General features: G+C 48.2%; 1 protein-coding gene across 31 annotated transcripts in view; it reads right to left on the bottom strand.

The window, feature by feature from the left end:
• Positions 1 to 13,889, bottom strand: part of ank2b (ankyrin 2b, neuronal) — a 93,108-nt gene that overhangs the window by 50,067 nt on the left and 29,152 nt on the right. For 9 of the 31 annotated variants that reach the window (XM_055506842.1, XM_055506850.1, XM_055506851.1 and 6 more), the window contains exon 1: positions 236 to 582. The exons of 3 other annotated variants lie outside the window; for them this stretch is intronic. In XM_055506842.1, coding sequence (XP_055362817.1) covers positions 236 to 376 — 141 coding nt within the window. In that variant the 5' untranslated portion in view covers positions 377 to 582. Of the gene's footprint in view, positions 1 to 235; positions 584 to 8,891; positions 9,485 to 13,889 lie in introns of those variants that run through there. 19 more of the 31 variants (XM_055506832.1, XM_055506836.1, XM_055506843.1 and 16 more) reach the window with 6 other exon arrangements.

Here is a 13,889-nt window from a genome sequence, read left to right as displayed (position 1 = left end):
AGTACTGATTCTGAAAGTCAGCGAACACAAACAACGGAAAATCTTGTCATCCCGACGGAAAGCAGCTGAAAATAACTCCTGATTTAAAAGCTAGAGGTGACAACAGCTTCTAAGTGCTTCAAAGTGTCACTCAGTATTTTCATGTTGCTACAAATCTCCTAAAATACATCAACATACTGTAAGACCTAGTTGTCCTAGTTGGCTAAAACTGCAGCGTGACACTGCAGGTTCTTACCACAATCAGTGGGGGCTGCAGGGGGAAATGATCCACACAGTAGTAGTCGGGCAAAGCATTGTGGTCCAGGTCAGAGAGGCTCCCGACCGTCCTGAGGCCCTTGTCTGAGCCACACACCTTGCACATAGCCGTGTTGCCCATAGTGCAAGGTGGAGGTCTATGCGTCCAGGAATTTGACTGAGTGCATTTAATCACTCAGATAATCCACTTGTTGTCCCTGCTTCCCTCCCCTCCCCCTAAAGTCCTCTCAGGCTATCATACATGGGGGGGGGCAGCTCCCCAAGACCCCGGAAAACCTCGCTTCCCCTCGGCCTCCGAGCTCCCGTCCTCGTCGCACCACTTGACTGGACTCCTCTCTTTCGTCCTCTTACTCCTGCCAGCGCTTCCTCGTTGCTAACTCCAACGCCATACCCATTCACTGACCCCCCCACCGACTCCTAACCCAGCTATTTTTACACCCACCAGCCTAACTATGCATGTAGAGAGTGAGGAGATAGAGGGTGATCAGCAAAGGGCGGCTCGCCAAAACGGGAAAGAGGAGAGCACTAAGTATGTACCGTCTACGTACTGTACAACGGTGTGAAACCTGATCAAAAAACATTATTTGTAGTACATTTGTAGTACATTTGAACATCGTTTCCTCTGGAAAGTACTGTACAGTGGTTGTACAGTAGCCAGTCTGAGGTCTTTATGTGTAAATTCTCACACAGCTGTCAAAACTTGATGTATTATTCATCATCTCAATGGATCTTGGTGAAGCGATGAGGAGGGAAAGGATTTCACTGTTAAGCAGACGAACCTGATCACACTGTCAGATAATAAAAAGGTCCCTTAGTGAAGTGGAATTGCCAGAAATAAGATCCGATCTGATCAGACCTGACTCCTACTGATGTACAAAACCAGCACCAGGCGACTTGACATCCACTTTTGTTCGGTCTTGGGACCACCAAGCGTTTTGCCATGGACTGTTTAATAGAAGCAGGCACCATGATCTGCCAGTGCAGATGTGTGTCGGCCTGTGGCCCAGAGCAGGCCCGTATCGATTCCACCGGATCAGATGCAAATTAAAGCCACACAGACCTTTTCATGACAGCTGACTGCCACACAGCATTAACGGCGCTGTTTAAGAGAAGCTTCAGACATCTGATCTCATAAACGTCAATGTCCATCTGATCCAAGGTCAGATGTATCTCGGGCCTTTGCTGACATCAGGGAGGTGAATGCCCCCATTCTATTCGCACTCGTTTAAGTCATAACTCACACAACACTCTCCTTGTTGGGAATAACACCCAAACAAAGCTCACTGAATATGTAAGCGGAGGGTGAAACAAGTTTCATTGTCGAGAGCGTCACAGAAACCACATGGGAATGTTTTCTGAATGAATGAATATAAACCGAGTAAGCAAGGACGCCATTGTTGCCTTTCAGCTGGAGAAATGCACAGTAAACGGATTTTGACAACACAACGAGGAAACTATTGGAAAAAAAGCACATGTACAATGGATACAATCTGAATTGAACTTGTCTACAGTAACTGATGGAGATCACAATACAATCAAACACCAGCTGGACAAGAGCAGACGCACAGGAAACACAACAGCTGGAACTGTCTATGATCTTAAGCAGTGAGGAAGTTGAACACATTAGGCGTGTACTGTAGGGTGAGAGAGGTGGCCTGACTCCTCTGAACATACCAGCTGGTCTGTACTGTGGGGCTCACGTTTCATGGCACCACACAGTATATACCTACATGTACAGTGCAGTTGGAATGACCACAAGGTCTGTTCCAGTGGAAGACATGCACAGTGTTGGCTGTGGATTTCACTACACCCAAGATCCCGCACAGTTTGAGTGAGCAGAGTGGGAACAGGGAGACAGGAGGGAAAGTCACAGTCATTTAATTACTGTTAAACGTTCACTGCATAAAATTAAGTTGTTCCTTTAAAAGGTTACACTGTGCTGCTTTAAATGAGAAGCAATTTAACGGAACGAAATCCATCCGGGCGGGTTTTGCAATAACTCAAAGAACACAACAAGGCAGGTTTCCTTCACTCTCTCACCTCAGCGACCTTTTGGTTTTCATTAACCTTCCCCTGAATGTAATTGACTCAACGTCGGCTCCGATTCCCTCTCTGAAGGACAGTCACCTGTCAGAACGCTCATTCGATTACTGCGGCCAATAGACGGGGCCCTGTGATTGTGATGGTTTCCAGCAGCAAAGGTGCCGCTGGGCCGCATAACGTCGTGTGGGCATCCGATGGCCACAGAACCCCACCGCTTCCATCCCACCCCACACAACCCCCCCCCGCATAATCCATGGGCGTATACAGCAAAACGCTCTTAATCTGCGATCCACCATATGGCTCGCTGGTCGCAGGGGGGTGGTGTTACTGGGTGAAGCCACATGGACTGCCTTATGTAGATGACTGGGATACAGTACAGTGGGAAGAGGAAAGTCCTCATGTGTGACAGTTCATGGGGGCTTAACTGTGGTCCAGTCTGAACCCCAGCGCTACACATGGCTCATTACCAGCAGTACGTCAGAACCAGAACACAGGCAGAACAGCGGTCGGTGATCGGCTCAAAAGCTGCGGTAACGAGTAGTTTAACAACCCCAATATAATTTACGTCACGTTTTAGTTTTAAAATAAGTAAATAAATCCTTGACCCCATGATATGATGAGTTTTGATGTACTGTAGACGATCAAAGTCAGAGTTTGCAGGCTACAGTACATGCAAAAGCTAAAGCTGAAGGATGGACCACATGATGCTAACAGTCCATGTCATGCAGCAGCGGGGGTTGCAGAAAGATATAGTGTCCAACAAGCACAAATCTGGGACGAACCAAGCACATCACTGCTACATTTATTAATCAGCCATAAACACAAAATAACAGCTGATTAAAGGGTTCCTGCAGTGTTTATCCATAAGAAGCAGGCACCACTTTAACACAACTGCTATGAAGAAGGACGAAAACATGAATTACAGAAGTTGGAAGCCAGGTTACTATGGAAACACTGATCTGGGAAAGCTTTAAGAGTGGATTTTTCTTTTTCCTTGCTACTAAAAGACCTGAAGAAAATGGCTTCTTCTGTTTGAGAGCTCAGTGACACGGAGATCTGTGTTCCAGACGGCAAACGTATGCGTTGTCCGGTAATTAGGGGACAGCACAGACATTTTCCAGCCAAAGACCACTGGTTTCCACACAAATTCAACTAGTGCTGCAATGAAGCATTGATAATCAGCGGCCATAATGCTTCATAGGAGTACAAGACACTCTGATGAACTCAATGCATTTTCACTTCACATGCTGAACAATCAGGTACTAAACTGTCCTATAGAGATGCTAATTACTTACCCCAAAATAAGACTGACTATGAAATGTATAACCTGCTGCTCTGCTTCTCTGTTACTCTGAAGGACAAACAGTAATCAGGAAACACACACACACACACACACACACACACACACACACACACACACACACACACACACACACACACACACACACACACACACACACACACACACACACACACACACACACACACAGTAACAATGGTAAGTAGCTGAGGCCTGGACTGGTTCCAGTGGGGCAAATTAATCTCAGTGAGCCTCTACCCCGGCTCTGTTTAATTGCATTGGTGTGAGTACAACAATGTGTTAGGCTCCTCCTAGGGTGGCTTCTCCCAAACACACACAGAAGAGAGGAGGAACATGCTGAGGGATGATGAAGGAGCCCAAAATAGCAGGCCTGACACTCACGGAGCTGCATGAGGCATGACGAGAGGAACAGCCCTGACTGGGGAAGGGAGAAAAAGAAAGGGGCCTGATGGAGAAGATGTTTAGGCTGCAGGTAGTAACACTACAGGTCCCATCACCACCACACTGCTCAGACTCTGAACGTCAGATCCTCCTCCGCCACTCTGTCGGCTGCACGGCCTCTGCTCTCATTTCACTCCAGTGTAGGTACTGAACTCCAGCACTGACACCAGGGTCCACGCTGCTTCCTCCTCCACACTTCTGTGATACTATCACTACAGCCTCACCGGTTCATTAGTCATGAGATGTGGCAAAGCTCCGTTCGCCGGCCAACCCTCCCCGTTAGGACCTGAGGCAGCTGCATCTTGGGTTCTGTGAACAGACGTAGCTCGTTTCCAGGAGGAAACGTCCTCTCTGCCTCGGGATAAGCGCCCTCCATTGCATAACTAAGCTACGCAGCCACGTGTTACACTGCAGTGCAACTTCGGGCCAACTTTTAAACTGGCTCTTCAGGTTTCATAATCTTCCCGTCTGTCTCACGGCTCCATTAATAACCTGTGTCATACAGCGACGCGTGAACAAACCACTGTCTTCCATTTATACATCTATGACTAACACGCTGTCGCCCAGTAGCACGGGGCTCGTGTCCGCAGCTCGGCACCTCCTGGGCACATTCTGTCGCTGTCTATGGTGGAGTCTCACTCCGCTGGTTGCCATGGCAACGTGGCGGGTACATTTTCTGAGTTGCAATATCCCATAGTGCCACAGCGACCAGATTACAGACTCTCTAATCCAGGATTTTGCCAATCCCAGTTCAGCATCAAGCGGTGGTGGTGCTCATCATCCGTGTAGCATCAGGGGGGCGTGTGGGTGGCTTCGGCGGTGGAACCACAGCTTCACGATAAACGAGGACGTACTTTGTCCCGTCTATAGGAAATGGCTCCATATCTGAAGTAAAAAGAGCTGCAACACATGCAAATGGTACAAACATGATGTCTAATAATCTAGTGGATCAGACGACAGATCCATAGATGGATGGAGAGGAGGAGGAGGTGATGGTGGTGGGGGGGGTGGGGGACTGAGGGAGAGATTAACATCTCTGCTACAAATATTTCTCCCTAAATTGCATCAGATGAGCATCCAGCTGTGCCCTGAGATTAGATGTAAAACAAACAGGAGAGTGGCTTTGCCAGCAGGACAGCTACATAATATAATGCTCAAGGGCTGGGGGGGGTGTTAGGGGGTGAGAGGTGCACCCAAACCAGCCCAGATGGAGTGGGCTCTGAGGGCTGCTTGGAAAGAAAAACAAGCTTCAAGCTGAAGCTTGACAGCTAAAACCCATGAACTGACATGCAATGATCAGATTCCACATTTGTCTGGATGTTGAGCCATTGCATCCGCAGCATCCTCCAGATAAATCAGGCTGTACTTTATAAACAAGCCCAGAGAAACAACAAGGCCGATGTGACACCGCTGTCACATTCATAGTACTGGACCTGTCGTATTTCTCAGTATTCTGGTCTCTAAAGTCTAGAAATATATTGGCAATGGTAACATAAAAAGTAACTCTAGTACCACTTTTCATGGGGACCTCAGTCAGCGTTTCATGTGTATTTCCCACACACACTGAGTGTGAGTAATGTGTGTAGCGACGCGCTAGAGAAGCCACTTTCACAGGCACAGGTGTCCTCATGAGTCATATAACACAGTCAGTGTCTTTGTGCCCTTTCAAACAAACGATGTACCCATTCCAGACCCTCTCCATCCATTTCCTGCCGTCTTTCAGTGCCACGGGAATAAATATATTTAAACCCATTACGAACAACTTGCATCAAAAGCTCAAAATAACGTTTCAACTGAGGTCAATTTACACTCAACTGAACGACTAATACTTTGGAAAGGTTAAGACGGAAATGCACTGTGTCAAACACAAATGTCCATAAAAACAGCCATGACGAGAAGGGCAAATGGATTTCTACTGCACTGCCCTGCAGCGGATTAGCATGAGGCCATCAATCTCCTGTTATAATTTAGAGATGGAGAGGAACAAAAAGGAAGAGCCAGAAAACAGAAAGACCAGAGAGGGGAAGATTAGGGGCGATTGTGTAATCATTCAATTCATTTCAATTACGCCCTGGCAAGAAGAGCGGCTCCTCTGTGTGAGTCGCTCAAGTAATTAAGTACGAAAAGTGAGAGCCAAACAAGTTTGTACGACAAGTTCTCGGCGGAACATCTGGCCCCGTGAAGGGAGCTGCCTCTGCAGTCACACAGAAACACTCACACAGGCCTTGATAGTGAAAGTAGTAGTTTCTAGGTTTTAGCTGCAGACACGAAGCCTTCGTCTGATGATTTGACCGTCTAGAAAATAATACTTCAGGTTCACCTCACATCAGACTCATTATGTGGTTTCTCCGACTCCTTCAGTGACTGGTTTCTGTGGTCGGTGGAGGTTCAGCGCTGCTCCGGCAGCATTCCGCCTTACTGCAGATATGAGAGTGATGGAAGGAACGACGCAGGCGGCGGCGGAGGAGGACCGGATGTGACCGGAATGCGGGAACGAGCCGCCGCTCTGTCACGATGCGGGGGAATAAAAGAAGGTGAAAGGTTTGTTACTGACTCGGCAGCGTTTGGAGCTGCGTGAGGTGCTGGGGAGCCACTGCAGCGCCAGGAAGACAGTGAATGTAGCGCCTTACGTAAGAATAGTGTTGAGTCGCTATTGAAATGCATGGAGCAGACTCTTACTTAGACCTGTCATATAACAAGGAGAGTGGGAGGTGAAGGATGAAGAGAGAGACAATGGGTGAAAGTAAGGAGATACCGTATCATCTACGTCCGCAGTGACTGAGGAGATTACGCATCACCATGAGTCAAACTGTGGTGAGGAAGGTCTCCATCCACGACGCTATAGCAGAACAGACCGTGGCTGCGTTCTCTGGGATGCCAGTCCCATAGAGTGTCACCTACACTCTATGGGACTCGCAGGTGACTCAGTGCTGAATTACTCTTTAATGCAGCCGGAGGCCCATGAAAAGTCGCTAACATCTGTTACATCTCGTTCACTGCCAGCGCAGCACATAAAACAAGCGGAGGAATTCATCAAGCTGCAGCGCCACGTCGCCGGGCTGGCAGCGGGCGAGCCGAATTAATCCCCTCCTTCAGGATATGGATTCACGCACAACAATTTCAAAAGTCTAAATCACCATGAGTGCATGTTTGAGCACTAATGCCGCCATTAAACACTTGAGATTAAATGGTCTGTCTGTAGAGACTCCACTCACTTTCTAAATAATGCAGATACCCTGTGGATGTGGGAGACACATGTGCTCACTGACGTATGCAGTCATACAGACAGCTGGTGCTTTTACAGTAGAGTTTGTGGGAAAGAATGTCTGGCTGAAGCCAGGTTACAAGCTGAAGTCACGCTACAGCTTCTACTAGGATGCAAGACACAAACTAGACGCCCAACACCTAACACAACCGCTCAACTGTAACACTTGGAAGTAGTATACAGTAGTACAATAACTTAAGGTAAGAGCACCAGCCATGTGGCGACTAGGCCAAACCCTGAGATACGGTTTTCCAGCAGTAGCAGCTGAGTCCTGCCCGCAAAATAGCAGTTTGACAGCAGTGTGTGTTTGTGTTGTTGTGATGTAAATGTCTGCCCCCGGGTGGCTGGTGGGCATTTCACCAAATTGAATCTATTAATCACTTTTAGGCGTGTGTGTGTGTGTGTGTGTGTGTGTGTGTGTGTGTGTGGGGAGAGAGAAAGAGAGGGTGCACCAATAATCCCATCTGATAATCTGCCTCTTGCAGTCAGTCAATAACAACAGCAGTGAAGGGTGGAGCGAGAGCACTGGAACGAGCCTCCTCAGCAAAACCAGCGGAGGGTCAGAAGCAGGCTTCGCCTTTAAAGACGCACAGTTTGAAGCCTGGTGACAGTTTGTAGGTTCGTAGTAGAGCTCACCTTATATGAACTGATGCAGTGTCAGAGATGAGCTCGATTGATTCAAGCCCGGACAACTTCAAACCAATACACACAACACCTACAGTAGGAGTCATCACAAATCCGAAAGCCATGACCAATTTTAACGGTTTGCATTCATTGCTGTCTCAGCTACTGTCTCTGGTAAAAGTCCCACTGACACATCTGCAGGAAATTTTACCTGCACCAAGAGAAGTGCTGCTCCGCGGGACAGGACTGTCCTAACAGTGCAGTCAACACTCTGTGAGTGCCGCTGGTGTCACGAGAGCCAGAGAAGCACCAAACACTATAATGCTGCACAGAATAACACACATCTGCGCTCGCCATTAAAATGGCTTAACTGAGCAAAGCCCGCGCCCATGGACACGCATCATTATCACTGCCAGGCACCTTCCACTGCAAATAAAGCCTCAGCGGGGGTATTTGTGTTTAAAGGAACCTGCAGCCGCCGTCCGTGAACAAGCAGAGTGCGCGTATACATACAGACTGGTGCGTAGCATAGCAATGCAGCACAACCTCTGTCTACGCAGACAGGCATCATTAGATGGAGTGTGACTGTGCTGTGGACAGTGGACAGCTCTAATATGGAGGCAGGTAGATGAGGAGGGACGCAGACACGGACGAGGTGAGAGGCGACGTCCCTGTGGACGTGGTCTGGTGGAATCACGGCTCATCGCGTTGACTGGAGCTTCATGAGTGACAGGGATCATAGAAAGAAGTGAAAGCTGAAGCAAAGACAAAGACAAGAGTAGTTTGTGACTAAGTCCTCTGCAGCGTCTGACAGTAGACTGTCATAGTAGATGATGATGATGATGACGATGATGATGATGGGGTGACCGGCTAAAACACTGACACTTCACATCATGCGTAAAGTGAGGAAGGGGCTGGTCGTTCCAGCAGCCGGCCCGGTACCTTGCGCTTGCGTTCGGCCCGTTCTCGGGAACGCCTCCTCCTCTCTCTGGCCTTCTCCAGAGCCTTCAAGTCCGGGGGCTGGTCCATCTCGGACCGGGCCTTCTTAATGTGAGCCGCAGCGTGCGCCATGGCTGCTCACTGCTCCCACTCAGAGAAAACTAAGGCTTTGCAATCACTTTCAGTCCTCCGGGGAGACTCGCCTCGTCGGCCCAGTCGTCCGAAGAAAAGCCCACCTTCACCAGGTGGGGTGGTTTTTATCCCCAAGGACAAATGGTCACACGGTGATGATCATGGAAAGAGGACAGGGGTAGCGCTGGTGTCCTCCAGTCCTCCCACCCAGCAGCTCTCCTCACCCATGCAGAGAGCGCGAGTGTCTATTGCAAAGCTCCCTCTCTGCCGCCTGGATAACTGCATCTGAGACCAGGATAGAAAGAGCGGAGGGGTGGGCTGGCGCACGCCACCGAGAGGTAAGTTAGACCACCAATGGAAAGGCAGAGAAGTCAGAAAGACACGGCGAGGGAGCTCCCCCCTCCCGTTACCACTCCGGCTGCGGAGGTAGAAGCAGATGCCATGACAACCCGCGAAACCTCTGGATCCTCCAAATACGTTTCCCTGCTCAACACACAGCAGAAGCGTGAGATGGGGGTTATGATGAGGGGTGGTGGGGGGTTCTAGAAAAAAGGACGAGGGAGGAGTCAGTTGCAACAATATGTGGGAGGGAGCAGAGGACACGGAAGCATCAGCGTGTGTCCCTTGGAAACAGCAGGGAAGGTACCACTGTTATGAAAGCTGGGGTGTGTGTGTGTGTGTGTGTGGGGGGGGTACCTGTAGTGAGCATCCTTCCAGAACAACCTCCCCCGTTTGCAAGTCTGAAATGGTTTCGCCCGCCTCTGTGACTGGGAGATTTCACAGCTCCAGAGCAAACACACGCGTCCATAAATACACACACAAGAATACACGGTCGGTTTATTCGCGGCCGCACATTTACAGAAACGCCGCTCGTACTCATGGAAACGTTACAACTGGCAGTGGGGGGGGGGGTTGTACTGTACGCAGGACGCCTGCCAGCCTCATCCATGAGCTCCACAAGGAAATGTACATCAGCTGCTCTGAATGTCAACCTGGAATGACCTGGAATCCAACACACTGTACCACTACACTGTGTCCTGGTTAACCAGCAGCTCACCTCAGCATCAACCTACAGCCACGGCTCCACGCGTTCCCTGTCCGTGGTGCTGAAATCACACTGCCAACGTGATTCATTATACACCACGTTTAGCCTTAAAGCTAACCACAAGAATGCCTGGACCAGTTACAATCAGTGCCTTTAAAAGAAACAGATCATGTGCCTTCTTTCCCTCACACTGTTAACACACCTTACGCTTTTTCATTAATAATCATATCATCGTTTTAGAATCATTACTATGTAACCGACTGCAACATCTTTTCTGAGGCCTCACCCTCTTTGCTTCCTGATGTCATGGTGCCACCTGCTGGCCGGATTCAACATTACAACAGAAGTACGCACAGGTGCAGTACGTCCAAGCACAGCTGTCACAGGTGGGGTCGATCACACGCTGAACAATGTGATAAAAACCAAACTTGACTGTGCACCAGGAATATGGTCCTGGTTTTGGTCACATCTTTGGACTCTGAGGACATTAAAGATTAGGACTAGCTGTTTGAATACGGTGTGGTGTTTTTCTTCAGACATACATCCATGCAAATTTGAATTTCTGCAGTTATTTGCATCTCATACTTTCTTCTTAAGGTAAAAATAGAGTCCTTTATGGGTTGGTTGTTAAAATACATCCATAAATCTCAATGACAGTTACAGTGGGACATGTACAGTACGTGTACAGCAATAAAGCTGTGATTTAGAGGCGGTTACATGTTGGCTGATAGTGAATGATGCTTGTATTTCCTCAACGGAACATCGATCTGGTACAAACCTCTACATAAAAACAAAGCTCTTTGTTTCAACTGAAAGCAAAAAACTTAATTAAGTATTAATTAGGAAGTAATAAGTCCTGGCTTAACCTGAAGCACCAGGAGTATTAGTACAATGCACAAGTACTAACACAGGGTGTTGGAGGTAAGTCTGCCTGTTCACTAATCGCCACTAAAAGAGGGGGGTTGTATTATATCACTAATCTCTGAGGGTCTCAGAGATTAAAGGGCCTCCAGCTGCTTCTACCGTCCTACAGATTCTCAACACTTCCACATAAAACACACTCGGACCTGACGGCCTGAGGACGGCGGCCCGGTCGGCCTCTGAGCCTCGTTGAGTCAGCAGTGGTTAGTCAGGTGCAGTAATTGGTTCAGAGGCGGCCGCAGCAACAGAGCCAGGGAAGAAGATTAGCAGGAAACGTGCCATTGTGTTAACAGGTCAATATGCGATGCAGTGCTCATAGGAATATTCCCAGTTACACAGCAGCAGAGCAATAGCATCATCTACAGCCTAAACCTTCTAGGTAGAACCAAACATTAGGTAAGTGTTGGTTCTACACTCAGGTTGTGTTTCTGTGTGAGACTGGCTGCAATAAAACTATGACCATCACAGAAATCACAGTTAGAGGAGTGTGTATCATGACAGATGGAGCAGATTAACCATCTGCTTTCTCTTCTAGACCTGCACAGCGCGCGCAGTTTTCGCAAATCAGCTGAAAATGAGCTCATCTGAGTGTTAAAATGCATAACAAGGAGCAGCCGGGCCCCGTGGCAGCGGGAAGCGCTCGTCTGCACCTACAGTACAGTCAAACACGGCCCCTGTGTCAAGGTCAGTCCCCGTGCAGCGGAACTTACCTGGAAGAAAGAAGGAGGACATTCAGTCAAGATTAGCTACTGAGAGTGTGGTGGCTGAGTCTGTGTTAATGACTTTAAATAATGAGGTTGATGAAGCCTCATTAAGAAAGCACAGGTGCTGCAGGAAGGACAGAATTACTGTATAAGCATGATGTCAAGAAATGTTATGCCTCTATTTACTGCACATAAATTTCAGCTATTTAATTTGATTGACCTCAAACCTTCAGCATAGCAGCGCTACTGTACATGTATGTGTACACCCTTTGTTGTTTGCCCGTCTTAACTTCAAACCAGACCGAGAGGCGCCACATGCAACACAAACACCCTCCATGCTCCCGTAGGGGCATTCGGTGCTTCTCAGGTGCAGAGCGGAGCCACGCCTTAGCTGCCCTAAGCCCTAACGCACTAATTATTGTGTCTCCGTCTACATGTGCATATTAACGTGATCGCCAACATATGTCACGCGGCCAGAGTTATCTGTCTCCATTGTGCCTGTTTGTGTAATGTACTGTCTCTCACTTAAACACAATCCTTCACCTCTGACATCCCTGATTGTGGGAAGCCCACCCGTGGGGGGTTGGGTGTGTGTGTGTGTGTGTGTGTGTGTGTGTGTGTGTGTGTGTGTGTGTGTGTGTGTGTGTGTGCGTGTGTGTGTGTGTGTGTGTGTGTGTGTGTGTGTGTGCCTGAGGGGGAGAAGGGCCTCACATTTATCTGCACTGCCAAAACAGCCACGCTGTTTGAGATGAAGCTATAATAGGTTTAATAGGTGTCACTGTGTAGCTGCAGCATTTAGCATAATCACAGCTTTTCTCAATGGTGTGAAGGCCCCCAGGGGACGACCGGAGCGCGATACGACCAGGCATCATGTTACAGCTAACTAACAATGGTGCATCAGTAGGTTCACGATAGAGTAATTGTTTCGTAACATGTCCGTTTATTGACAGAGATTATAAAGATGGTGATGCAACTGTTTTGTTTTCATGATACAATTTGGAGAGGTTGTCAGTACGTGACCTTGTGAGGGATGTGGTGCTCTGTCCCAACCAACCACCTATTTTGCCAATGGCTGAGCATAAACCATTTGAGCATAAAGCCATTCTGGTTCTGCTGTTTGTTTACAGCATGAGTTTGGCACATTCATATTTTCCATATTTGCCTTCACTGGGTCCTAGTTGGGTTCAGACAGCTCAAACCTACAAACACAATTTCTGCCAAAGCCCAATATGTCCCTCAGATGCTAGCAGGAAACATGGTGTATGGGATCGACCCCCGATGCCTGTATCGGACTGTGTGTTGAAGACAGACAATACTGTTTAAATTTTTGTATTTATTCTAAGCCTACACTGTTATTTAAAAATTCCCCTAAAATCAATTGTAGCTGTATAATTTTCTAACACTCCCAACATAGCGGCTGCTTCATCAGACATTGCCTAGCAACAAGGGTGTGGGCGTAGCCAACAGAAACAGGGAAGCAATGGAGACCAGGGGTGTGTGTGTGTGTGTGTGTGTGTGTGTGTGTCCCTTGGGTTTCATTAAGCAGAACCCTTCTCACTTAATGAGCTAACACACTCTCACACTCAAAACTAGATGACCCGTGTGTGTTTGTGTGTGTGCGCGTGTGCGATAGGGAAGCGCATGCACATCATCTGGATGTCGGCTGCCATGAATGGGACAATCGAGTGTTCTCATCTCTACTGATAGTGGACACAAAAGGGCGAGCGAGCCTCGCAGACACAGAGCGGGCGCGGCAGAAGGAACGTGATTCGTCTGCAGCGCCAGAATGAACCAAATGAGCCGTCCCAGAATTCCCCCGGGGCCGTGATGACATCAGCCGCTGCTGCTCCCCTTCACTACTACACACATTATTCATTTTTACACACAGGCACATGCATCTTTAACACGTCCCAGTTGCTGCTCTAATGGGGACGTAGAGGGCTGTGTGTAAGTAATCCTCCACACCCATACACAATGTGGCCCAGGGTGAAGATTCATTCCAGGCACAGCACACGAAACCCAAAAGCGCCTGAAAAAGCTGAGCTTCCCTATGGAGGTAAATAAATACTGAGGTTTAGATCTGAGGTTACAACTCACAGCAGACATTTACTGCCACAAACAAAACACCGAACATGATTACAGAAGTACAGTTCACACATTTATTACATATACAAGTATAGAAGAAGTGATAATCAAGTG

This window comes from Betta splendens, chromosome 2, assembly GCF_900634795.4.
Source record: "Betta splendens chromosome 2, fBetSpl5.4, whole genome shotgun sequence".
Classification (NCBI taxonomy): Eukaryota; Metazoa; Chordata; class Actinopteri; order Anabantiformes; family Osphronemidae; genus Betta; species Betta splendens.
This window is presented reverse-complemented; position numbering and strand designations above follow the sequence as displayed.